The sequence below is a fragment of the Astyanax mexicanus genome, chromosome 2 (genome assembly GCF_023375975.1).
Source record: "Astyanax mexicanus isolate ESR-SI-001 chromosome 2, AstMex3_surface, whole genome shotgun sequence".
Lineage (NCBI taxonomy): Eukaryota > Metazoa > Chordata > Actinopteri > Characiformes > Acestrorhamphidae > Astyanax > Astyanax mexicanus.
In genome coordinates this window covers 51,240,725-51,268,341 of record NC_064409.1, presented here as the reverse complement: position 1 = coordinate 51,268,341, position 27,617 = coordinate 51,240,725, and the positions used below count along the sequence as shown (strand labels likewise).

Sequence of the window (27,617 nt, the reverse complement as noted above, 5' to 3'; positions counted from 1 at the left end):
CCCATCCCCCATTGTGTTTCTTTTCCCAGCAGTGTAGTGTAGTGCAGTGCCAGCTAGTGAACAATAAAATGTTTACAATCGACAATGTCGATTATCCTGATTAATCGGATTGCAGCCCTACTAGAATCCACTATATTTTGTTATGATTTCGTTGTTTTTCTGTTTGTCGGCAGGCATTTACTGTAAAGAAATGGCCTTGTTTAAAAGTCAACCTGGTTTCTTGTGTTTCATATGCTAGCATTATTAGACTCTATTATACAGGCTTCACTAGGGCTTCAACTAACGTAATAATTATTTTAGTAGCTACGTAGCTAGTTGACTTAACTGTAAGCAGTAAGCAGGCTGTACCCATCCCCCTTTGTGTTTCTGTCCCCAGCAGTGTAGTGTAGTGCAGTGCCAGCTAGTCAACACTAAAATTTTTAAATTTCATTTACAATCGGCAATGTCGATTATCGCAATTAATCATTGCAGCCCTACTGGAATCCACAATACTTTATCGTGGTTCAGTTGTTTGTTTGTTTTTTGTTTGTTTGCAGGCATTGTGATGCTGAAAGGGTAGTATTGTAGTCGTGCAAATAGCTGTGCATACATTTACTATGAAGAAATTGTCTTGTTTTAAAGTCATCATGGTTTCATGTGTTTTGATTGCTAGCATTACATTTTTTAGATTTAGCTTTTACTAGTGTTCAGCTCTATAAAGAACAGGGATGCTAAAATCTAACTTAGTTTCAAGCCTCTTTTAGGCACGAAAAAAGCAGTGAAGAAAGTGAAGCACTTAACAGCAGCTGTCGTGTGTGTTCATGCATTGTAACTGCAGATGAACACACCTGTGAAATAGCCATTAAATCAAATAACCTATTTACTACTAAATATAAAATTGTGCTGTATTTGAGTAATTGTTTTGTTTAGTGATTGATTGCATAGCTAGACAAAAAAAAAAAAACACACCTGCACATTTCCTCATCCTGATACTGAAAGCAATACAATATTTTTTTTTAAGGAATAAACAGCAATATTAAATACGTTTCAAGAACACTGAATGTTGTCAAACTAGTTTAGGTAAGTTATGGCCCTCTGAACCTTTTTCCTTTTCCTTTTATAATAGGCTTAATATTGTCTGCTGGTCATGTTTGAATGACTAATCTGATTAATCTGAATCTAATCTGATTAGTTTAATCTGCTGAGTTCAGTCACTACAATTTTAGTACAGTATGGAAACACATTGTGTTGCAGTTTAAAACCCTATCTCCAGTACATTCCTCAGCCCCTTCTAAATGTGTCTGTAATCTATAGCAACACTTCCAGTGAACAGAACTGGGTGGATCCATACAAAGCAAAGTGGGAGGAGAACGGGATCAGGAAATATTTATCTTTGGACAGATGATTAGGATTTGAATGATATTTCAACTGATTTTGATATGATATGTATAGATAACTTTGGGCTTCTGCTTTACTAATTACTAACAATAACCATTTAAAAAAATCTTCTGAATCTGAAATACCAATCATTTAAAGCTTAAATATGTGTGTACCTTAACACTCTTTGTTGCTTTAAATGTTGCAGTACTTCTAGTGAATTTGTATATTTTGGGACTTGTTTGAACCATAGTTGGGTTTTGAATACATTCCCACATTTTTGCCTAATATCATAAACAGCTTACAGGTTAATCGTGGTGCAGAGTTCCAGTTTATTTGTCCCATACTAAGAACTTCATGATACAGCTAGCAGTGAAATTCTTCAGAGGTTGGTGGATGTGGTGTTAGGGGTCACTCTTACACTGGTTTTACTGTTGTTGTTATTATTGGTACAGTGTGGTGTGTTTTCCCAGGTGGACAATCAAACACCAGTTTACTGGGTGGAGGGCAATGGTGTTACAAGCACTGCTCTTTGCTAACCTTGGCTACAGTATACACTCGCTTTTTTACTTGTAAACTGTATTAGAGGTGTAAAATAACACATACCTTAAAGCAGTGGTTCCCAACCTATGGGTCGCGACCCAACCTATGGGTCGCCAAAGATCCACGATGGGTCGCGAAGCCCTCTTGATTTTAAGGGGTTTAATTTTAATACTATATATATATAGTATATAGGCTGCGCTCTCTCTGTCTCTCTCTCTCTGGCGCGCGCGCGGGCGCTCTCTCCGGCAGCGCGGAGCTGAATTCAGCGCGAGGCTGAATATAATAATATAATAATATAAGAATATAAAACTCAGCTTAGTTAAATAAATGAAAATGAGTGAGGGCCTGTAAAGTTAATCAATTATTGTCCAATATTTGGACAGGTTGAGGTTTTGGTGAGCTGTTTTACTGATTTGAAACTGAAACTGATATTATTCTTTTTTTTTGTTTGTTTGTTTTTTTTTTATATAAATTATTTTTTATTCGTTTTAAATAGTTGTATTATTTTATTGATCTAATTATTTTTTCTTCATAAGATAAAAATTCCTTATGTTTTATGTATCAATTTTTCCCTTTTTACGTGTTTATTTTATTCATCTATAGTAAATGTCACCCCAACCCAATTGTACACTTACATCTTTTACATTGGGGGGGGGTTATGTTGGGTCACCAAAGCTTACAATGGTAAACATATGGGTCCCTGAAGAAAAAGGTTGGGAACCACTACCTTAAAGTATTTAATAAAAACTAAACATGATTGCTAAACTGAATTGTAGATTGAGAAGTGAACTTCCCAGATATTATTGTCCTAAACAATATTATTGTCATTTTAAGACCATTTAAATGCCACAGACATTGTGATAATATATTAGTATAATAAAACAAATATTTGAGAAATACATTTTTTTTTCTCCAGCTACTGCAGTCCACACTCTGAGTATGGAGTCACAGTCATTGAAAAATTGGTTATTGAAGCATGACAGGCTAAAATACTGTTCAATTTTGTACATGTAAACATACAAATAAACACAACAGACAATATCACCATTATCTAATATTATTGAGGTCATGTCCATTTATTGTACAATAAGTCGAGTCAACTGTGTCGTGATATTTTTTATAGTTTTGCAACACTATATTGATTTTCTAAAAGACAGTAAAGGTGTGTCATATCCTATCAAACACAATATATTGAGACACAGTAATAATGATAAATGTCGATTATCCTGATTAATCTGGAATCCACAATAATTTTTTTTATCATAATTTAAGTTTTTCTGTTTGTCAGCAAGCATTGTGGTGCTGAAAGTGTAGTATTGTAGTCATACATGTAGCTTTGCATACATTTGCTGTAAAAAGCAAAAATGGTCTTGTTTAAAAGTCATCCTGGTGTTTGAAATGCAAGCATTACGTTTTTCAGATTTAGCTTTTACTAGTGTTCAGCTTAATAAAGAACAGGAATGCTAAAATCTAAAAATATGTATCATCAATTTTTTATGTTGGCAATTTAAATACATGCACTATATATTCTTAATTTGTGTTGTTTGGTAGATGTTTTATATTACACTTTATTTTTACATAATTATTTTATATTATAAGTCTTCATAAATTACAGTTGTTTGCAAAATAGACAAAAGTCTACAGATTTAATTTTCTCTGTGTTCAACTTTCATACTTAAATAAAACAAATTAATTTATTATTTTGTTTTACTAGTATTTTTGAAATTATTAAAATATTATTTGAAAACATTTGTCAGTGTCTTTTCATATCGCTAGAAATATTGTTGTTGCAAAGATATATGGTGTCACATCAACGACAAAAGTCGGGGGCGCCAAAACAGCAGGTAAAAAAAAAAAAAAAGTACCCTGCGAGTTTTACATTTTGCGTGTGTAAATTTCCTTCTCACGAGCGCTACTGTAAAACTTGCGAGCACCAAAAAAAGAAACTGTGTGTGCGCTAAACAAATTATCGATATCAAGCTTCATTTTTCTCCTTTTCAAGTTTTTTTTCTTCTCTAATTTGCAGTTGTCCTCACACGCTATGCGTTTTGCCTGCGTCTGCTTTTTTGCTTCAGTGAAGTTTTTGCGAGCGAGTGTGGAAAAGGGGTGATTTTGACAGTTTGGGGATGGGGTCAGGGTCATCTCCATCAGCGAATGCTATTGGCTGGTATCTCCAGATTTTGTAAGTGACCACTTTGTTTGAACAGCCAGCTTCAGACAGCAGAGATGGGGGAGAACGAGAAAGATGGAGTCATAAGCCCTGTTTTGTGATATATATGGTATAGCCAATACACATCCCTAGCGAACACCCCTTCTAATGAATGCACTCAGCTGCTTTCAGTTGCACACACTTGCTGACACACAGCTTAGAATAGGACTCTCTGGATCCTGGACGAACCTGCTGGCACCATGCCTAATGACGGCGTGGGCAAGTGAGGTATAAAGCCCCCAGCATTGAGCCGTAGAGCAGTGGAACTGCACCCTGAAATTATTGTGCTCCATCCAATACCTTTAGGATGAGGTGGGGGAGTGATCATCCAGCAGCCTGATCTTACTAATTAATGCTCCTGTTGCTATATGCAATCAGATGATGCTCCAATATTTTGTAGAACTCCTTCAATTAACAGTTAAGAGTTTATTTAACAAAAGCAGGATAAAGTCTTTTTTAATGCTCTTGATTATAGAAAAAAACAGCAACGAATGAGCAGCTGTTTCAATACGTTTGCCCATAGTGTATGCAAATAAATATAATATTATATAACTTGAGGAAAAAAAAAAGTTTTTAGCTTTGTTTGTTCCTTTTTATAATGCGCTTTGCTCATAAAGAATAATCTTCTACCAGTATGACCTAGGGCTGGGCGATATGGAAAAAAATCTTATTACGATATAGTTTTTCATATCAGCCGATATCGATATGTATCACGATATAAATCAAATCACTTTCTGTTACACTTAAAGGTTTCTATTTTTACTCAGAAGTGACAGAATAAGGGAGTTATGGACAAAATCACTAGCAGGCTCAGAGCCTTGTGGACAGACACTAGGATGTTAACATCTTGCCAGGTGGGTACAGCTTTTAAATTAATTTTAAAAAGGGGACAAATATATAAACTAAAAAATATGTAAGACCCTTTACATTATATGTCTGTTTAATTTAAATTGCAATAACACTTTATTTATTTTTATAAAATTATATTTAATCAAAAGATCATTCCCCTCCCTGAATGCAGGCAACTACATAAAGCAAAATACAAGAGTATATCACAGTGTTCATTTTGACAGGTGATTTTGATACAGTCTTAGTCTTTTCACTAAAATGTATAATAGTTTTAGTTACATTTTAGTCTATCGGATATTATTAGTTTTAGTCAGATTTCAGTCTAGTTTAATTTTGGTCATATAAAAAGTATGTATTACATATGTTTTACTGTTTTTCTATTTTCTATTTGTTGTAATTTTAGATAATTTACTGCTTATGTTTTTTTTTAAATAAGAGCCTTTAGTTTTTTTTTCATTTAAATTAAGCTAACATTTAAATATTTTTAAAAAAAAGTGGCCTATAATGGAGGTGGGAGGAATAAAGTCAAGTTTCTGAAATGATCCACTTCTACTGCAGTACAGATTTATACTAACATTACTGGCTTTCAGTAGACTAGACTTACATTACTTAAGTGTATTTAAAACTCCAGTTCAGTAACAGCAATGTTTAGCTCAGTTCAAATACAGCTAGACAGATTATATAATCTTCTGTATTTAGTAAAATATCCAGCATAACAGACTCTCTATCTGTTAAAAACTATAAAACACAAAGACAGAGGAGAATGCTGCCCTCAGGGTTTTCTAACAGAAACAGTGAGAGTTAGGAAAAAAGATGGAAAGTGCTTCCTTTCTGTGTGTTTATATACTAACCCCTCACTCGTGCTGAAGTTAACCTTAATTTACACGAAACGTGGATTAACACGGCTAACGTGCGTTACCCATTAGTTTATTAGAATGTAAAAAGCAGTGAAAGCATCTTAGCTAATGATGACAGATTGCACAGATCCCTTTTACACCTAAACATCGCTAACTTTAAACTGGAGACAAGCTAATCTAACTAGCAGCAAACAGAGCAGCGTTTACCTGCCTTCAGAAATCTGAACAAGCTCACCTCTCTAAATATCTTGGAGACGCATGCCTCATATTTAAAAGGTGAGTTTTCCAGTGTAGCGCCGCTGAATAGTATAAATGAAGTTTATCCAGTAAATGGGAGAGAAGGAGCCGCTATGTGAGGAGTTCAGAGTGGAGGGGCTCGGGGGGTGGGGCGGAGGGGGATGGTGGAGAGGGGAGGGGAGGGGTTGTACTGGGCTGAGCAGCAGTTCAGCGTGCTGCCTGATCTCGTGCTGCGCCTTTTCACAACGCTACTTAAACGGGAAATAGAAAATTTAGTTTATCGAATTTCTCGCCCCGACTTATCGCGATATATAGTTTCCTCGATAACTATCGATATCGTTTTATCGCCCAGCACTAGTATGACCGTATGCTATCGTTATCATGAAAAATGTAAAAATTATGCAGTGCTGCGCTTATCTAAGAATTGTGTGCAGAAGTTAAATAAGAAATATAAGGGCCTTAGCCTAGTTTTATAGACCTTGGTGTAGTTTTTAAACACTCCAGATTATTCACAAACTTTAGAAAAGCTGAGTACCTCATCATTTTTTGTTTGTTTGCTGTATTACTGATTTTCTGTGTCACCTTTAACCTCCACCATAAGCAAGTCTCAAACGTTTGTAGTGTTCGCTTGTTTTAATGGAGCTGTCTGCCTTGAATTTTACTGTACATATTTATATGCCAAATACTGACACCTCCTGTTTTTATGATGTGTTTTACAGGTTACTATGGCAACCCTTTGAACAAGTACATCCGCCACTATGAAGGTCTTTCCTATGACACAGGCTCGGTACACAACAACCATCAGAGAGCCAAGCGTGCACTTTCTCACGAGGACCGGTTCCTTCATCTGCAGTTCCATGCTCATGGAAGGTGTGAATTCTTTCATTCTTCCACATAAATGCAGCAAGTGTTCAATCATTCAATCACATGAGGTACTTTGTAGTAGGCCTGAGAGTGGGTGATGGTTCGTAAACATCCTGTCTAGAAGGCTGATTTAATTAGATCATTTTCAGACATTGGGTTGTGTTCTTAAAGCTCATTCACTGTGCAGAGAGTTGTAGTTTCTCTAAAACACGAGCACCACTTGAGCTGAGTTCTCCATTAGCCTTTACAGAGTAAGAACACAGTCTGGGTTGTGTGGAAAATGCTCATTTGAATGTGTGCAAAAAACAATGGACAGACTAATTGTCAGCACACTCTGTTCTGATACATCAGCTTACAGACGCCTCGAGCTGCGGACATCACCCTTCAGAGTGATGCGGGGAGAAATCGCCACCTTCCAACTCAGAGAGAGCAAGGCCAATTGTGCTCTCTCAGGTCTCTGGTAGCCTATGGCAAGCTATATGAACTGGATTCGACCGGCGATCTCCTGATCGTAGTGGCAGCGCTTAGTTGCTGGAAGACTCGGAGCCCCCTCCGATACATATAAGAAGACCACACTGCTCCGGTTCTGCCTTTAACTCTGAGAACTTTCCACTGTTTTCTGTAATAACTACACAACACAATACTGTACTTTTAGTTTCAGTACTTGAGTAGTGTTGAATGATGTAGTGTTTCTACTTAAAGAGCTTAAAGAACACTTCAACTTGGACTTAAGTCACTTTTTTTCTTAGAGCACTTGTACTTTTGCTCAAGTCAGGTCTCTAGTACTATATACTATATCTCTGCTAATAAAAAAAGCCAAAAATATATAATTTAAAAAAATATATATAATTGTCTTTTTTGAAAAGAAACGCTTTCGTAAGACCCTGTTTACATTCAAACACTGAATGCGATTAGTATCTAGATTGTATCTTAATCAGATTTTGGACACATGCATTAACATGTGGTAGTACAATTCATTTGTTGTTAATCAGAACGAAATCTGTTTGCTGTTTGGACGAAATATGCAAGTTAGCTAGTTGTTGTGCGGCAATCAGTACTGGTGCTTTGGTTGTATTGGGTGTAGTTGTGGTTGATGAATGCGTCTTGAAGAGTCGCATGCGTTTACACTGATCTCAGGTTCTGTCAGATTTGTATCCTTTTAAATGCGTCTTGGAAGTGTTTACACTTGCATTTTTTTGTGAGAAACAGGTGTAAACAGGGTCTTAAATGCCTTGTTCTTTGTGTTTTGTCATTTTAGGCATTTTAATCTGAGAATGAGGCGAGACACAAGGCTCTTCTCTGAAGATTTTAAACTGGAAGTGTCTGGAGAAGAAATCAACTATGACACCTCACATATCTACTCCGGTGAACTCTTTGGTAAGAGGGATTGCTGTAAGATTTTGCAGCGATTTAGAAATTCTCAGTGTCCTAGCAGCAAGAGGGTGTCTGTTTTCTCACAGTAAAAAAATGGCAGTAAGTTAGTGAGAGAGATTTTTATTGTCAATTTAAACTTTCTCTATCAGTCACTCCTTGCAATTGCTGGTATTTTACCCGAACTCCTCCTCGTCTCACTTACAGATGAGCAGGGGAGCATTACTCATGGCTCTATCGTCGATGGTAAGTTTGAGGGCTTTATTAAGACACATCGTGGGACCTTTTATGTGGAGCCCAGTGAAAGATACTTGGAAGACAAAAAAGTGCCATTCCACTCTGTTATCTACCATGAAGATGACATCAGTAAGTACATTCTTATTTCCCTGTATGCTTAATCATAAATTGAATTGTAAGTTCTGTGCAGTTTTTCATTTATTCTTTACTCATTTTGCCTTTTAGACTACCCTCATAAATATGGGCCTGAGGGAGGCTGTGCAGACCACTCAGTCTTTGAGAGGATGAAGAAATACCAGGTTTCTGCTGTAGAAGAGCCAGCCAAGGTCGGTCACACAGTCATATATCTGAATGCAGTTCAGTTCTCTTAATACTCTTCTAAGGCTTCACATTAATGCTGTGATAGACTCAACACTGTTGGCTTGTTCACTTTTGTACAAGTGCAACACACTTAAATGCTCGAGTCAAGACAGAGAGAAAAATGTGTGGAAATGTTCAAAGCTGTCTCTGAATTTTAGAATTTTATCTGCTAAGAAATTTCAATGATATGAGTTTAGTAATAAAAGCTTTTCAAATAGTAACAGTTTAGTAACAAATAGCAAATGATAACTTTTTTCAATATTTTTAGTGGTTAAAGATTAAAACAGCATGCTCTGTTTAAATGTTTAGTGCTTAGTTTTTCATTTTCCACATTTAACCACAACCAAATTTAGCGCAGCCAAAGTCAAAAAGCTGAATCAAATAGAACAAATGTATTTTTGGTTATATTTTATTTTACAGCCTTGTAAATGTGGTTAAATTATTTTTAAAAGGTGTTATCTTACAACACAAAGAACATTACAGAAGCCCTGCACTATTATTTATTGCTAAGTTAGCCTGAAAAGGTTAATGTGGCATACATCCTTGACCTTTTTCAGAACCTGTGAGCAACTGATGAAGCTGAAAGATCATTGTTATAGGCCCCTATGCTTCTTCCCTAATAAAAAAAAATCTTAAGGACTGCTGTTTTAATAAAATGAGTACCGTATTTTTCGGGCTATAAGGCGCACTTAAAATACTTATTTTTTCCCAAAAATCGTCATTGCGCCTTATAATGCAGTGCGCCTTGTGTATGGATGTTGCTTGTGTTTACTGACCTCGATTTTATGTGGTACACGGCGCTCTGTTGTGCAGAATTCCTCACCCACGCCAGAAAAAGATCCCCCTCTTGGCGCTCGGTTACCTTTGACTGCCGTACTGCCTCTTGGCTGTGGCTCGTTTCCACTGTAGCTCCGTGGCCAGAACAAGGTGCCGGTAAACTTTCCTTTCCACCCGTTCTGGGGTAATAGCACAAACTGTTTCTTTTTAGCGCCCACTTCTAAGTAAAGTTAACCTCTTAACACGCGCTGGCCCACCGGCGGGCCAGAAATATTTAATATTTCATAACTGGCTGTGATTCTGAATAGTTATGAACAGTTACAGGTTCAATATAGACAACCAATATACCATTTTAAAGCTTAGAATCTCTGCTTTTGAGCTATTTAGCCTATTTAGCGGAATATCCTTTCAGAAAATAAACATTTAGGGCGAAATATGCCTTGGTTATGATTTTAATAATTCATAACTCTCATATTTGCGTTTATCGTTCGTCCATATTTCATCGAATGCGGTCATGTCATACACCATTCGAACCGTCTGGCTCTCCGGATTCCAGAACTGCGCTTTTACTGTAGGATGTATGTTTCATGAATTAGAGCTGCGTCAGAGCGCATGTTTCCAGTAATAAAAGGCTCTCCTTTTGTCCTGGGGTAACCTCCGGTCACTGCCGCCACCCCCCGAACACACACCCGCGCTCAGCCACAGGTCCTACCTTCAAAACGCGTCCAGACTAAAGAGAATCCATCAATCCAGTCTCCTGTAATCCACAGTTATATCCAAACAGCGCTGGAAATCACTTCATCCAGAAATGAAACTTATCCAATCTTTATCTCTGTTTTAAAACCGTTTTATTCACCGAATTCGGCACAACACGCTATTATAGTCAGAAGCCTCCCGGAGTAATGCGGTACTTGCTGTGCTTCAACATAATATTATGGTCTGTCGGAGCGTTGCGGCTACCGTTGTCAGGAGCGGCGCGGAGTAATACGTACTTGCTGTGCTTCAACATAATATTATGGTCTGTCGGAGCGTTGCGGCTACCGTTGTCAGGAGCGTCGCGGAGTAATACGTACTTGCTGTGCTTCAACATAATATTATGGTCTGTCGGAGCGTTGCGGCTACCGTTGTCAGGAGCGTCGCGGAGTAATACGTACTTGCTGTGCTTGTTGATTTATTGCTCAGAGATGTTGTTATTTTTCACAGATATTGTGAAGGATTTATTGCTCAGAGTTATTGTTACTGATATAAATAAAGTTTCATTTAGTGCGCCTTATAATCCAGTGCGCCTTGTGTATGGACTAACACTAAAAATAGACCGTTCACTCATCGTGCGCCTTATAATACGGTGCGCCTTATAGTCCGAAAAATACGGTAAAGTAATAAATCACCAAAAGTTCACACACAAAAAAGAAAAAATTGTGACGAAAATATTGACTAAACTTTAGGGCATCCCTAGAAGGAACTGTTGCAGTCATAAGGAAGGGGGGCATTCCTGGGAAGCCCTTACTGTGTGGGGGTGGGCACTATGTTGTTGACCACCAGGTAGAAGTACTCAGAAGTAACCAGTGAGAGCTTTTTATAGGGCAACAGGGGAATACGTTACTGCATGCAGGGTTTTCTAGCAACCTGTGTGTAATTGTTTTGTTTTTTTTGTAGTTTTTTTGTCAGTAAGTGTAATACAGTATCCTGTCTGACTCTGTGAGCATCCTCTCATTTTAAGTTAGAGTTTCTGTTGTTTTGGGACTTTGGTCTGAACTGCCTTGAACTTCTTCAGAAGTCAGTAAAGCCAGAGTGAGCTGCTGTTGGTCATGGACATGAATCTGTGTCTCACAGAAGTTCACCAAAGTGTAACTTGCTGTGAAGTTTTTCAAACAGAATTTATTCATTCCGGAACTTGCTGACATGACATTGCTCATCACACCGAATCCATTAAAATGAATGTCATTTCACTCGCAAACATTCACTGACAGAATCTTAGTGTGACTGCAGCTTTAGGCTGAAGTTGTGCGCAGAAGGCTGGATGACAGATAAAACAGAGCAGAGAGGTGTTCTCCAAGCACGCTGAGCTGATTGTTGACATTATGTGGGAAGCAATTTAAAAAGATGCAGTGGGTGATTTCACAAGAGTTGGAGGTGCTCCAGGGCTGGCAGTGCTGGTTTATTCTAGAAAAGTTAACAGTAATGATGCACACTGGCTTCTACAGACAGGACGCAGCTATTGGAAGGGCATGTAGAAAACAGGTTTAATTATGTAACATGCTTTAAAATGGCCTGTTTTGTGGTAATGGAATCATTAACGTTGGCTACATTCACATTATTAGGTTAAATTGACTGAAGTCTGGTTCAGTTCCAATTTTACACAGAAACCAATCTTTTATGGCTGTGTGGGAAGTCTGAATCTGAAGTTTGAATCTGTTAGGCTACGTTTACATTATGAGCCTCACTAGAAGGGCTTGGTGATATTGTAAAAATATTGTTTCACAATATTTAAAAAAATTATCATGAAACATGTTATCATATTTTCACACACAGACAAAATGCATTAGTACTGGAAAGTTAAATAAGTTGTATATGTGTGCTGCATATTAAATTAGAATTCATGGCCTCGCCCACTGCAGAGCCGCATAGGGAACATCACAGTGCTGTTAGCCAATCAGAGGCAAAATAGTTGCCTCATAAATATTCTAAGTAAGAGCCAAACTCATGCTATTCTTCCCCGCCCACTCCTCCACCAAACTAAAACAGCCTAAATAAAAAGCACCGGGACACTTTTTCAGAACGACCGGATCAAAGGGTATTTATTCATAGTAGAGACCACAGCAAAATAAATGAAAAACATAAAATGAGACCTTTAAATACTGTGATTATTTTAATGCAATGACTTTTGATCCAAATGTACTACACATCATCCAGTTAAACAGGACTAATTATAGTTTCTGTGATGAAAATGTGCTGTTGGTTATTAGGCCTGTCACAATAATTGCAATATCGATTTTCGTACAATAAATGAACGTGACCTTAATAATTTTTGATAATCGTGATCTCGTCTATTGTGTTAATTTGTATGTTTGTTCACACATATAACAGTGAACAGTATTTTAGCCAGTCATGCTTTACAGTGTGGACTAAAGTAGGTGAAGGAATAAGTTTAGAATTCCCAAACTAATTATAGTAAATAATTATTTAAATTTTTGCTGTCTTTAAAAAGTGTACAATTCCTTTTTTACGCTATTCTATTATCATTATGTCAGTAGCATTTAATAGTCTCAAAATTCAATTTCTGGTACAATATATCGTCCACAATTTTTTTTTTATTGTGACAGGCCTTTTGGTTATTGTATCTTAAGTACTGATGAAATCCACAATATACTATTTATGTCTCATTGCCCATCTTCACTCACTTCAATTCAGATTTTTTTGTTGCTCGGAACAGAATTAGACATTTTGACAATTCACACTCATCAATGTGAGTGACTTGAATCCAGCAACTGGCTGAAATATGATTTGGAGTACCATAATGCTCTTCTCTTAAATTAGTCCTGCCCTTAAACAGGAAGAGAGAGTCAACGTTTTACATGTGAGGTAGAGGAAGTCTATGTTACGTGTGTAGATCTGTGCAAGCAGCCAAAACATGAAAAAAAAATGTTTTTGTCTTTTTTATTAAGCCAGCCGTATTACACTCTTAATAAAATTTTATTTGATTTCATCAGGAATTGAAAATACCTTCAAATACCTTCAAATACCTTTTAAATGTTGTTTGATTCTAAGATTCAAGTATTTTGCGCTTTTATAGAGCATACAAGGATGGATGCCTTACTACTGAGCAGACGTTTCTATAAGGACTTTGGCCTCCATCAGAGACAAACAGCATGAAGCGCATGAATACAGACAAAAAACACAGGAAATTTGATCTGCCACATGTCCATGAATCAAACATGTATCTAATCTATGACCAAATATAACAGTGACTTTATTCGATTTAAAAATTCTATTTGTTCATTTACACACAGCCCTGAAACAGGATGCAGGCTTTCACCTTGCGTGTTGGAGTAAATGTTTTTTCTTTTTTTCCCCCCATATTTTCTGGTTAATTTATTGTCTCACTAATTTACATTTTTGAAATTTTTGGTTTTCTATTTTTTGATTACAGGAAACAAATGTGGTGTCGGAGAAGAAGTCGTCAGATGACAGTATGTTACTGAGGAAAAAAAGGATGACTCAGGTGGAGAAGAACACCTGTCAGCTCTTCATCCAGACAGACCATCTCTTCTTCAAACGCTATAAGACCAGAGAAGCCGTCATTGCTCAGGTGATAAGGCTACAGAAGTGTGCCTGACTGGTTTGAATGGTAGTCAGTGCTTTCCAGATCACCACTTGTAATGTAGTGATGTAATTTTTCTGCCGTTATTTCCTCAGATCTCCAGCCATGTTAAGGCAATTGATGCAATCTACCAAGGCACAGATTTTCTCGGCATCCGCAACATTAGTTTCATGGTGAAGAGAATTAGGGTGAGTGGTTTTTGCCTCTGCTGCATTCAAATCAGTGAATGCTGGTGAGGAAAACCACCACATAATGTTGTAATGATTTTAAATGGGTTTTATGCATTTGTTTTTCTTCTTAGATCAATACGACTAATGATGAACGAGACAGGTCCAACCCTTTCCGCTTTGCTAATATCGGAGTGGAGAAGTTTCTGGAGCTGAACTCTGAGCAGAACCATGACGATTACTGCCTAGCTTACGTCTTCACTGACAGAGACTTTGATGATGGTGTGCTGGGGCTGGCCTGGGTTGGAGCACCCTCAGGTATACATTATTAGCTGATGCTTTGGGCTGTTCTGATGGATTATTTAAATATCAAGTATTTGTTTGTCAGTAGGTGTAAGTTTGTGTAAATATTGGGTATTAACTGTACATTCACAGGGAGCTCTGGTGGGATCTGTGAGAAGAGTAAGCTGTATTCTGATGGGAAAAGAAAATCACTGAACACTGGGATCATTACCGTGCAAAACTATGCTTCCCACGTGCCACCAAAAGTCTCACACATTACTTTTGCCCATGAAGTGGGACACAACTTTGGCTCTCCAGTAAGTTTTTGTCTTGTCTTATCAATTTCTATAATTTTTTTCTATAATCAAAAAATTATAGAAATATTAAAGCTATTGATATGAAACACTTTTCTCGTTCTGTTGCTGAATTGAGTCCTTTCAACTGTGTCAGTACATATAACAGTGAATTAACAAGCTTGTTGGATAAGTTTGCTCCCCTAAGAGAGCGTGTTATTTCTTTTAGAAAGCCCTGTCCCTGGTATTCTCCAGAACTTTGTGTGCTTAAAGTGAAGGGGCGACAACTTGAGCGTCAGTATAAAAAAACGGGACTCATTGTCCATAAACAATTATATGATCAACATCAGTTGGATTATCATTCTGCTTGTAAGTCTGCTAGGGCGTTTTACTATTCGCAGCTAATTAATGAAGACTCAGGTAATCCAAGAAGGCTTTTTAGTACAATCAATAAATTGCTCAATCCAAGTAACTCCCCAGTCTTCTCAACTGTAGATCACTGTAATGAATTTCTTACCTACTTTACTAGTAAACTGTCACACATTAATGACTCTATTCGTTCTGCTTCTCCAACTGATCCTATTGTTATTAATCCTGTTTGTTCTCCGCTATCAACTTTTAATAGTTTTAGTTCTGTTACTACGTGTTATGTTCTTAAAGTCATTTCTAAAATGAGTTCCTCTACCTGCATTCTTGATCCTATTCCTATTCATCTGATTAAGGAATGTCTGGATGTTTTTAGTCCTCTTATCAGTAACCTGGTAAATTTATCTCTCACCACTGGCCTTGTCCCTTCTGAGCTGAAACTAGCTGCTGTCTTTCCTGTTCTTAAAAAAACTGGCAGTGCAGCTGAGGACCTTTCTAACTACCGCCCTGTCTCGAACCTTCCATTTTTAGCCAAGGTTTTAGAAAGTGTTGTTTCTGCTCAGGTTCAAGAGCACGTTTTGCAGTCTAAACTTCTTGAACCGTTTCAGTCGGGATTTAGAGCAGGACATAGTACTGAAACTGCACTGGTGAGGGTTGTCAATGACCTTCTTGTTTCAGCGGATGCAGGTTATATTAATATCCTTATTTTGTTGGACCTTACTGCGGCCTTTGATACAGTATGCCACTCGATTTTGTTGGATCGGATGGAAACGTGTCTGGGTATATCGGGTACTGTGCTCTCCTGGTTTCAATCATATCTCTCTGGTAGAAATCAGTTTGTGACGTTAGGTAGGAATAAATCTCACATTGTTCAGGTTGGTCAAGGGGTTCCTCAGGGCTCCATTCTTGGGCCTTTACTTTTTAGTATTTATTTGTTGCCACTTGGGCACATTTTTAGGAAATATGGTTTGAATTTTCATCTTTATGCTGATGATGCTCAGGTTTATTTTAGCTGCAAGAGTGATTTGGCACCTGCATGTGAATTGCTCTCAGTGTGTCTACATGAGATAAAAATTTGGATGCAACAGAATTTCCTCCAGTTAAATTGCTCTAAGACTGAGGTTATTTTAATTGGTAGTCCATCTGCTTTGCTTAAGATCAGGAATTTTAATATTATTATTGATGGTATTCGGATATTGCCCACTTTACAGGTGCGTAATTTAGGCATTATTTTTGATAGTGAGTTAAATTTTGAGACTCACATCAAGAACATTTGTAAAGTTTCCTTTTATTATCTTAGAAGTATTGCTAGGCTCAGACCTTTTCTTTCCCCATCTGATGCCGAAAAACTGGTACATGCGTTTATTACATGTAGACTGGACTACTGCAACTCGCTTTACTCTGCTTTACCAAAGAAATCTCTCCAGAAGCTGCAGTATGTTCAGAATTGTGCTGCCAGAATGTTGACCAATACCTCACTACGTGAACACATCACTCCTGTACTAAAGAAACTTCACTGGCTCCCTGTCCGAGTACGAATTGATTTTAAGACTCTTATTCTAACTTTTAAGGTGGTACATGGGACTGCTCCGGTCTATCTTTGTGATCTGGTGAAGTTTTACACTCCCTCACGCAATCTTCGCTCTGTTAGCCCTTGGACATTACAGGAGCCTATCTGTAAGCTCAAAAGGATGGGAGAGAGAGCATTTTCTTTTAGAGCGCCACGATTGTGGAATGCTCTCCCTGAGGTCATTAAAAGTGCTCCTACCTTGGACTGTTTTAAAAAATTACTTAAAACTCATCTTTTTTCTTTAACATTTAAGAGTGGTTAAGTGTTTTTGTTTATTTTGTTGTTGTTTATTTTACTAATTTTATGTAGCGCTTTGGGTCTTTAGAAAAGCGCATTATAAATGTAAAGTTATTATTATATTATTATTATATTGAACTAATGCACACACAATTCATTTAATTAATGCATTATTATTTACTTTTATTTGCATTTCTACTCTTTATCATAACAATAAACTGCTTAACACTAGCTGAAACTGGGATAGGAAAGTTTAAAATGCTGTGTTTTTTGCACTATGGCGCACTTAAAATCCTTTTAATTTTTCAAAAAATTGACAGTGTTATATTACGGTGCGCCTAATGAATTTATTTTACCAAGTTTCTTCAACCTGGAGCAGTATTAGCATTAGCCACTAACCGCAGCGCTAGCTCTTTTGCCGTTTGAAGGTGAGTATTATCAGACTGTAGTCTGTGTGTTTTTTTATTGTGTGAAAACAGGATAAGTGAGTGAACTGCTAGCTGATAGCACCCTGGCCTACCGGAACACTGAGGGTTCCTAAGTGTAGCGCTGTCAGGCGGCATTTACTAACGCTAAGTGCTGCTAACTTTGACTAGCGCTGCTGCCTCTAAAATACTGGAAGCTTACTGTAATTAAACTGAAGTACTTTACTCACCCAAATAAACAGTTTTCAGGAGAGAAATTTGTGTATATTAACATCCAGTGCTCAAGGACCGTTTTTTTTTTTTTTTTTTAAATTACAGTTTTGTTCACTTAGGCGCCCACAGCAGCGACACTTTCTGAATTAGATGGGAAACATGGCGACACCCTTGTTCTTACTATTTTCACTTAAAATGTGACTTATAATCAGGTTGGCCCTATGTATGAAAATAGACCAGAAAATAGACATTTATTGATAGTGCGCCCTTTAGTCTGTAAAATACGTTATTACTTACCTACCTTATTATACCATACTGTACTGTACTATACCATATTATAATAATATATTTAGATTGTACTGTATAGTAGACTAATAAGTTTTTTCACAATAAAACATCAGCTTTTTAGCTTGGCTGCTGCTGGTCTGTGCCACATGCTGCAGATAGATATATTTAGCATATTTAACTCACTGCAGATCAATCATTAATGAAGCAGTCAGTTTTCACCATGCTTACTATTTTATGTAACAACATTCTGTCCGTCCACTCAACCTACATCTCATTATGGTACTACTGGACAGAGTATATCTAGTCTATGTGGCACTAACTGTATATAGTGTCATGAATTGTACTATTATTTGATTTATATTTTTAAGCTTTTGCTTCTTTTGCTGCTTCTACTTTTTCTGCATCTGCTTTTTTCGGGATTTCACACTGCAGTATTCAGGATATCGATTCTGCTCTAATAATCAACAACGACCAAAGCAAATGCATACAAATACACTAATAACACCCATCCAGCTACGTGGAATACCACAGTGACTCTTAGACAACCACCTCAATCACTGTATCAAACATCTGAATACCAAAGCAACTGCTAACCAACCATCTAGTAAAAAAGCGGCTATCACTGAACACCATGACAACCATTTAGCAACACCAGAGTAACTACATTCTTTAGAAAATGCACTCATCCAGTTTTAAAGATACAATGAAATTATCCTTATTAAGCAAAAGTTAAATAATCAACCGCAGTAATAGTCTTTATTGATTTATTTTCTTCCTCTTTCCAGATTGTTTGCTCTGAATTTGTGATTTAGGCCTATATACAGCTTTTTTATTGAACATTTGTTTTTTGCAAAACAGATTTCTGCAGATGTTTTCCCTTTAGGAATGAATATGTTGCAAAAGTAGGCAGTCTTTAAATGTTGCAGTGATACAAATACAATAGTAACCCCCAACCAGCTACTAGGGATACCACACTGACCCTTAGACAATCACCTGAGACACCATATCAACCACTAAACACCATGAAAACCACTTAGCAAAACCATAGTGACAGCCTGCTTCAGGAACTGCGCTAATAGTCTTTATTGATTTCTTTTTGTCCTCTTTTTATCAGCATGACTCAGGTCCTGAGTGCACTCCTGGAGAATCCAAGAGCCAGGATAAGAAAGAGAAAGGCAACTACATCATGTATGCAAGAGCCACGTCAGGAGACAAGCTCAATAATAACAAGTTCTCAGTGTGCAGTGTTCGTAACATTAGCCAAGTGCTGGAGAAGAAGAGGGGCAACTGCTTCGTGGGTAGGTCCCTCTCTTATTTAAAAAATGTATTATTATTAAATCCATTTTTTGTAGTAATATCTGATGAATCGTGATATAGGATCTATTTTGTCATTCTGTGTGGTGTATTGAATGTCTGATAGCATATCATTTTGAGTACAAAGCAGGCTGGCTCAGCATAGCTATTGTCAGGGATACTGTGTGACAATATCATCTAGATTTGAAAAGGACTCCTCAATCTTCAGTGAAGGGGGATTTGTCATGTGTCTTCAGCATGTTGAAGGATCGCCGCTTTTCTACAGAGTGATTGATGCTCTTGTAATGCTCAGATTTATGACTCACTGACAGATCCTGTCCACTATCGTTCTCGAGCGCTTGTCAGTCAGGCTCTTGCCATGCTTACACACATGGGACTTAGCCAAAAGCTGCATTTTTCCCTTCAGTTCTCTGAACTGAATTCTGACATTATTATAATTTTAGAATGGTCAACTAATATATAAAATGAAATGGTTATCACATATTGGTTGATGCATTTAGGATACATGTTGTTATTGGAGTGTAAAGGCAGCCGTCTCTCGAAGACGCATTAAGCAATTAAAACTCCTCCCAGTACTAACAAAACTTAAGTTAAGACAGAATTATACTTATGTAGCTAGTAGGGCTGCAAGGATTAGTCACAAAAAATTGCCAGTCAATAAAAAAAAATAACTCTAAATTTCAGTGTCTAATAATTGTGCTGAACAAAAATATAAATACAACACTTTTGTTTTTGCTCCTATTTTTCATAAGCACAACTGTAAAATAATCATACTCTCTAATCAGCATATTAAAATGCCACATTTACCTCAGCAAAGGAGAATTGGTCACTTACACAGATTTTTAAACCAATTGTGATTTTTTTTTTTTTTTTTTGAGGAAAAAGGCCTTTTCTGACATGGAAGAAGTCTTAGATCTTTTGAGTTCAGCTCATGCAAAATGAACTGAATTCACATTTAAATATTCAGTCCCACATAGCATTCAGATTTCATTCTGACCAAATGGAGACACATTTGACTACCAAGTTTAAATGCATGTGATTAAAATCCAGTCATTATACAATGATGTAATACTGAGATTTATAACTCACTGAGAGAATCTGTCCATTAGCTTCTTAAAATTCTCAGTGCTTAGACACACAGGACTTAACCAAGAGCAGATATGTTTTGTACGTTTTATTAAGTTGAATGCCGCCATTTTTAATGTGCATTTGTGTGCTTTGCAACAGAGTCTGGGCAACCCATTTGCGGTAACGGCCTGGTAGAGCCAGGAGAGGAGTGTGACTGCGGCTACAGTGACCAGTGCAGAGACCTGTGCTGCTATGATGCCAACCAGCCAGACAACAAGAAGTGTAAACTCAAACCTAACAAAGTCTGCAGGTATGCATTAACGGTAGTTTTGCAGATGCATGGATTTATTAGTTCAGCAGTACGGTGGTTTGCGAAAGTATTCATACCTTTTTTGTTTTTTTTTACCACTTTGCCTAACATTTTTTTACATTTTATCACCTTACAACCACAAACGTAAATGTTTTATTAAGATTTTAAACGATAGACCAACACAAAATAGCAAATAATTGTTAAGTGGAATGAATGTGATACTTAAATAATTATTAAAGAGAATTATAATTTAATTCTGAAAAGTGTGATATGGCAGGCTAAGCTTGAGCTATTTGGCTAAAAAGAATTGGCAAAAGTCTCAGTCTTTAGATGTGCGAAGCTGGTAGCAGCATATCCCAAAAGACCTGAGTTATAGGGGGCTGAATACTTTTGCACTTCAAACGTTTTAGTTTTTTTTTTTTTTTTTTTTTTTTTTTTTGAAAATCCTCTACAGGGTTAATACAGTTTTTAAACAATAAATTTCCATGACTTTTTCATAACTTTTCCATGCCTTCAAAACAAATTTTCATGACCAAATGATCTTCAAAACACCAGTGCAGACATGGACAAAATATTATAAAAACAATCAAAATTGATAATATGCCTAAAATTTATTTGATAAAAAAAATAAAATAATAATTTAAGCAATGTTGACACAGAATCTTCAATAATAAAATGTTTAAAATTACTTAACTAACTGATCTGGTGTATTTGTTCTCTGTCAATAAATGAAAAACATTTGTAGAGCAAATTTCCATGACTTTTCCAAAACGTTCTGGCTATTTTTATTTTTTCAAAACTTATCCAAGCCTAGAAATTGCTTTTTTTCAAATTCCATTACTTTTCCAGGTTTTTCATGACCGTACAAACCCTGCTCTATAATTTTCGTTCCACTTCACAATTATGTGCTATTTTTTGTTGATTTATCAGTTAAAATCTTAATAAAATACATTTATCATATCTTTTGGACTATAAGGCACATTTTAAGAGACACTATAAGGAACTTCTAATTCAGCTTAGTTAAGTAAAGCTAAGCTAAGTTAACAAAGCTGTAATATGAAAAGACTTTCTTTTAGAGTCAAACCAGCGATTTCTCTTCTGAAATCTGTTTATTTGGGTGAGTAAAGCACTTCCCTTTATTTATAGTAAGACTAGATTCCCAAATTTCTCCAGCATTAAGGCTGGAGCATTAGCGGCTAACTGCTAGCGGTTAAGAATCGGCTAATGCTGATGCTGCTCCAGCAGTGATAGCCGGAGTTAGCAGCAGGCTACAGGCTGATAATACTCACCTCTGAACGGGGAAATAGCGGTTAGCGGCTAATGCTAATGCTACTTGAGTCCCGGTGCTGGAAAACTAAACTGAAACTCCTGTATAACTCTGTACTTCAGCAGAGTGGCTTTACTGCTTCTTACAACCTGAAAATTCATACATAATGCACACCGGATTATAAAGAGCACTGGCGATTTTTGGGAAAATTAAAAGATTTTGGGTGTGCCATATAGTGTAAAAAACAAATATGGTACGTTTGTGGCTGTAAGATGACAATATGTGAAAAAGTTCAAGAATTATGAATGCTTTTGTAAGCCATTGTATATGATTAGTGTCTTTTGTTACATTTTTTTTTTAATATTCTCTATTTAGAGTCTGAAATGGAGGCTAAAGCAAGGCCTCCAACAGTTGCTCACACTGGAATGCTAGTGCTAGATGTTTCACACACTCCACTTTTCTCTCCTCCTCCTCCTCCTTGTTTTCACAGTCCCAGCCAGGGACCATGCTGCACTCCTGAGTGCACGTACAAGAGCCGTAATGAGAAGTGTCGGGATGAGTCAGAGTGCGCCCACCAGGGCATGTGTAATGGCGCCTCAGCCCAGTGCCCTACATCAGAACCCAAAGCCAACTTCACTGCCTGTCATGGAGAAACACAAGTCTGCCTTAATGGGGTGAGGGTGATAATGTGATGAGATGATACTCTAGTTTGTGGGTATTGTACTACATATTGTAAAAGCTGAACTCTTAATCTAAGGTGAAAATATATATATATATATATACATTTTTTATTGTTGCTTCTGCCTGTGCTTTTTTTTTCTCATGTGTCTCATTTCCTATTTTTGTCTGTTCTTTCACAGGGATGTTCTGGCTCTATCTGTGAGAAGTATGGACTGGAGGTGTGCACCTGTGCTAGTGTTGATGGGAAAGATGAGACAGAACTGTGTCATGTCTGCTGCATGGAGAAAGGTCAGTCATTAAATCTGTATTTTACAGTTACTTGATGCGTTTCATGACCTCCCCCTTTTACACCTGATAACTATTCATCCATACATCTTGGGTATCAGGATTATATCTGGATAAGGTCAGTTCACATAGAAGTGCAAGTGTAAAGAAACACACAACTACTATAAAATAGATACAGTTCTGATGACAATTTTATGTTATGTTGGAGCAGTTATAAATGCATCTCCATGTGTACCTGGAAATAGACGTTTACTCCACAGTGTGCTTGCATTTAATACATTTAAAACTCATCCCGATGCAGTACGCGGTTTCTGAGATAGTCTGTCTGCTTTTGCTTCCCTTCTATTTTAGTTTAAAGAAAGCGTGATGCCATGTTAAATTGCAAATTTTAATGCAGCAGCCATTTTTAGCCTAACGTAGGAAAGAGCTGAACTGATAAACAGCTGGTTGCAGCATAACAAGTGAATTTGCATATTCTGTCTCACACAGCAATCGGATTTCACCTCAAATAACCACATTAGACTAGATTTATTAAGTGTGAATGTACACTACTGGTCAAAAGTTCCAGAACACTCTTTTTTTCTCTTTATTTTTAAAATTAACTCTTTAGGTCCTGTCAATAACTGGAAATGTTACAAGATTCAGTGTACAGTATTTTGCCAGGACATGTAATGAAAGTCAGTTGACTAAAAATGAATAAAGGGATTTTAGTAATGAAAAATAAATATATGTATATTGTAAAAAAAAAAAAATATATATATATATATATATATATAAATATATTGTTTAAAAAAGAGGGGGTGATTTTTAGCAAACAGTTAATAGGGTAACAGCTGGTAAGTAGCAATGGAAATAAACTGAGCTTTGGAAATGCATTTAAAAAAAAATCAGTTTACAAAGCCTTTGTCTGTAGTAAGGCAGTGCTGGCTTTACAGGCTTTCATCATAACTAGAAAAAGACACACAAACACAGAGAACCCTGCAACTATAAAGTTTAAAAACAATTACAGATTAAGTCAGAGAGCATATTGGAAGAGTTTTGGAAACTGGAGAAAATTGCTACAGAAAGAGGTCTGGCTGACCCACATGGCAACAGCATCTTTAGCTCAGCTTAACATAAACACTAGACTAAGTCTCTTTAGTTTTAGTTTAGTTAGGGGTTTGATAGGTGAAGTAGTTCAGTAAAAAAAGTTGTTGCTAAGATGAAAAAATAAAAAAGCAGCTTATATGGGGCGTTCAGCACTGCTACTGGACTACTAAAAAATAGGGGTGTTCTAAAATGTTTGGGCATGATACAAATACTAGTCACATAAAGTGACCAGGTGTAAACAGAATCACAGTATTTTATGTTCTCCATTTTATAGTATGTTATAAATAAGTATATCCCTCACATGAACAGGAAAACATGGTGAAATACTATAATTCTGAGAGTCCTTCTGTGATGTCTCTGCCTCCCACAGCGAACCCCAGCACCTGCAGCAGTACAGGATCCGAGCGCTTGGCTCGATTCTTCAATAAGAAGGTGACAACGCTGCAGGCTGGCTCGCCCTGCAATGACTTCAAGGGATACTGCGATGTGTTCATGAAGTGCAGGCTGGTGGATGCTGATGGGCCTCTGGCCAGACTGAAGAAAGCTATCTTCAACCCTGAGCTCTACGAGAACATCGCTGAGTGGATAGTGGCAAGTGTTCATTTTTTACTTCATTTTTGTAATGACAGTGGCTTGTTAAATTCAGGCTCTTTTAACAACGCTTAGAGGACATTGGTTTGAAACATTTGAATAGATGAATTAGGAAATTTTACAATAATGCTTTGCTCTAGTCTTTGCTTTGATTATTTAACTTTATTTTACTGTTTTAGTTCATGTTAATAAGCTTTCTGTGTCTATCTGTGTATCCACAGGCTCACTGGTGGGCAGTATTGCTGATGGGCATTGCTCTGATCATGCTCATGGCTGGATTTATTAAGATTTGCAGCGTGCACACACCCAGTAGTAACCCCAAACTACCTCCACCTAAACCTCTACCAGGTAATTTTAATAATCTCCTCCTTTTACCATATGTAGACACTGTTGTATGTTGTTTTAACATACAAACTCCAGAAAATGACCAGACAGTCAGCTTCCTTTTTACACAAATAGGAGGCAGCTGGAGATTGTCTGTGTTGAGTTAGTTCATGCATGCACCACATCATGATGCAAAAACTTGTATCATAGTACCATGGTTTAGTTTTGTTTAGTTTTTGTTTTTACATTAAAGGTCTTATTTCATCGTTTTTTCATTCATTTTAAAATGTCTATTTGTGATCTCTAGATCTGAGTGAATTCAATGTGAGCCATGTTTTGAGAAAAAAAAGTGATCCAGGGTTTCTGTATAGCTCTGATTTAGATCACTTAATTACTGGTCTCTGAAGAAAGACAGGATTTCATCTCGTGCTCATGCATATTCGTAGATGCAAACATATCATCTATGATTGGCTAACAGCACTGCAGCATCACCTACAGTCAATTTTACAGCTCTAAAACTCAAAGGACAAAATGTTTCCAGAGATACAGCCTTTTCAGAGATAAGTTCACCCCTAAACTTCGCTTAACGCCAGACTCGGGTTGATGTAGACATGGAGCTTTTCCTGTTCGACTCATCTTTCGGGACATTTTCTTTTACTAGCTACTGCAGACGATGGAGGTTGAAGAACAGTTTCATGTGCAGCATACATATACAACTCAGAGAGACCTATAGTATTTCACAAAGAACAAGAAAAAGTGAATTTTAGCAGAAGGAGACTTAACTTCACAGCCAACATGAATCATTCTGAATATTACTTGCTCTATTCACACATGGTCTCACTTACTTCTATTCCAAGCTGAAAGTTTATCACTAATGTTTACCTAGCTAGTGGACCTTCATGCCTTGAGCGTTCTGGCTTTAGCTTCTTCACTTTGCTGTCCGTATAAGGTACATGTGTGTCGTGTTCCCTCTTCCTCAGGCACTCTGAAGAGAAGACGAGCCCAGCATGCTAACCAGCAGCAGCAGCAGCAGCAACAACATCATCAACATCACAACCAGAACCAGCACCAGCACCCCCACGCCCACGGCCATCAGAACCAGCGTCCCTCCCAGCGCCAGCCGCAGCCCCAGCGCCACCACCGGCAGCCTAGAGAAAACTACCAGATGGGCCAGATGAGACGCTGAGACCCCCGTCACACCCGGCAAGCAAATATCACCACTACCACTCCCCTCCCAGTGCCTGCCTACAGTGGGATTAACAGTCACTTAAGTTTTCACTACTTCACAGCCAGATGCGGAGAATTCTAGTCTTAAAACAACGCAAATTCCGTTCCAGTCGTCAAGAAATCTGAAATTCTTTACTATGTGCAGTTCTAGAACTCCAGTTTGCTTTGATCTGGATTTGTTCCTTCTGGCTGTAGAACGAGGCTTTACTCCAAAGAATCCAACTGGACCAGCACATGAAATCATCACTACACTCCCAACCTCGCATTTGCATCAACCGGGACCATTTTAACAGCTGTATGCCACAGCTGCTTATTATAAAACGAACAGTATGCTAAAGTGAGAGCAACTTTTGTTCCTAGTCATATACTCGACAAGAATCGTTTACAATATTCTGTCCAGCTGTACACAGAGGAACCTGGACTAGTTCATTATGCTTCCATTCACCCTACCTACAGTCTTTATACTGAGCCACTAGGTGATGGTCAAGATCTCTGCTGCGTTCTGTACGAGATCAGACAGAATACGTGGATGTCTGTCTCTCTGGTTTCTGTACCAGAAAAATCTCAGCAGACAAAATGAAAACATCTCCAACTTTTCTTTCTCTCTCTCTCTAGCCCTTGGAAAAAATAGTTATGAACAGCAGATGGGAATCAAGGCATTCTTTCATAAAATAGTCTTAGTTTTTTTTGTTTGTTTTGTTTTCTGTTGTCTTCCCCCCCTCTCTTCTTTATTCCGTACTCTTATTGTCGGCATATTGAAAGTGTGCCAAGGTTTCAAGGACCAGGCACAAAAACAGCATCAAGTGAATCAACGTTTTGTTTCAAGCACTCAATTAACATTGACGCACATGGTTTGTAACGAAAGCATCTATTTAATGCCATCAAAGCCAGGGAGCGAGGCAAGCTTCATCTGAATATTTACAACATGTTTCCACTTTACAACATTTTTTTTCTTCAATCCAGCAGAGGGATCAAGCCTGATGTCTTCTTCATGCAGCAGCTGCCTACTGCGCCACTGTACAGAATAACAACTGTAAAGATGATAAAAAAAAAAGAATTGTATTATATGTGAGAACAAAAGTATTTCTTCTACCGTTGGGAAAAGAAAAACGTTGCCGTTTTGATCAATATTCTCAGGACTCAGACACAAATGAAGGGACTGTACTGAAGAGGAGTGAGGATGAAGGGATTTAATGGACCCGTGAGGACGAATAAGGAAGAACAAAAAATGAAGGTCCAATCTTGGTCGAGCTGATTGATTGTTCGACTTTCCCCCTCTGTACTGTTGCTTTTTTGTTTTGTTTTGCTTTTTGTCATGATTATAATTTATCCAGTGTTGTTTTGTGATGAGGTTTACACAGCCAGCACAAAACTCCAGTCTGGAGGGGAAGCTGCTCCCTCCTCACCTTTCCAACATCATTTTCTTACTGCTTATACTTTTTTTTTTTTTTTTTTTTTTATATATAGAAGTGACTTGGTTGTCACTGCACTAATTAAAATGCTCACACACACAGAGCACCCATGTATTAGAATGTGCATGCCATGAGTACTCTAGGAGAGACACTAGTCCATCTAAGCTAACTGTGTACGTCTTAATCTGTATGAGTAAGATATGAAGTGAAGTTTTGATTATTCATTA

General features: G+C 37.4%; 1 protein-coding gene across 1 annotated transcript in view; it reads left to right on the top strand.

The window, feature by feature from the left end:
• The window catches only part of LOC103027184 (disintegrin and metalloproteinase domain-containing protein 10), a 32,259-nt gene extending 5,224 nt beyond the window's left edge, over window positions 1-27,035 (top strand). The window contains exons 2-16 of the mRNA XM_007244347.4: window positions 6,771-6,921; window positions 8,174-8,292; window positions 8,494-8,652; window positions 8,749-8,849; window positions 13,811-13,969; window positions 14,077-14,169; window positions 14,283-14,466; window positions 14,584-14,747; window positions 18,937-19,120; window positions 20,364-20,514; window positions 22,272-22,455; window positions 22,642-22,750; window positions 24,207-24,427; window positions 24,649-24,775; window positions 25,732-27,035. Of these exons, the coding sequence (XP_007244409.2) occupies window positions 6,771-6,921; window positions 8,174-8,292; window positions 8,494-8,652; window positions 8,749-8,849; window positions 13,811-13,969; window positions 14,077-14,169; window positions 14,283-14,466; window positions 14,584-14,747; window positions 18,937-19,120; window positions 20,364-20,514; window positions 22,272-22,455; window positions 22,642-22,750; window positions 24,207-24,427; window positions 24,649-24,775; window positions 25,732-25,937 (2,312 nt within the window). The 3' untranslated portion in view covers window positions 25,938-27,035. The remainder of the gene's footprint in view (window positions 1-6,770; window positions 6,922-8,173; window positions 8,293-8,493; window positions 8,653-8,748; window positions 8,850-13,810; window positions 13,970-14,076; window positions 14,170-14,282; window positions 14,467-14,583; window positions 14,748-18,936; window positions 19,121-20,363; window positions 20,515-22,271; window positions 22,456-22,641; window positions 22,751-24,206; window positions 24,428-24,648; window positions 24,776-25,731) is intronic.
• Window positions 27,036-27,617: the final 582 nt, after the last annotated feature.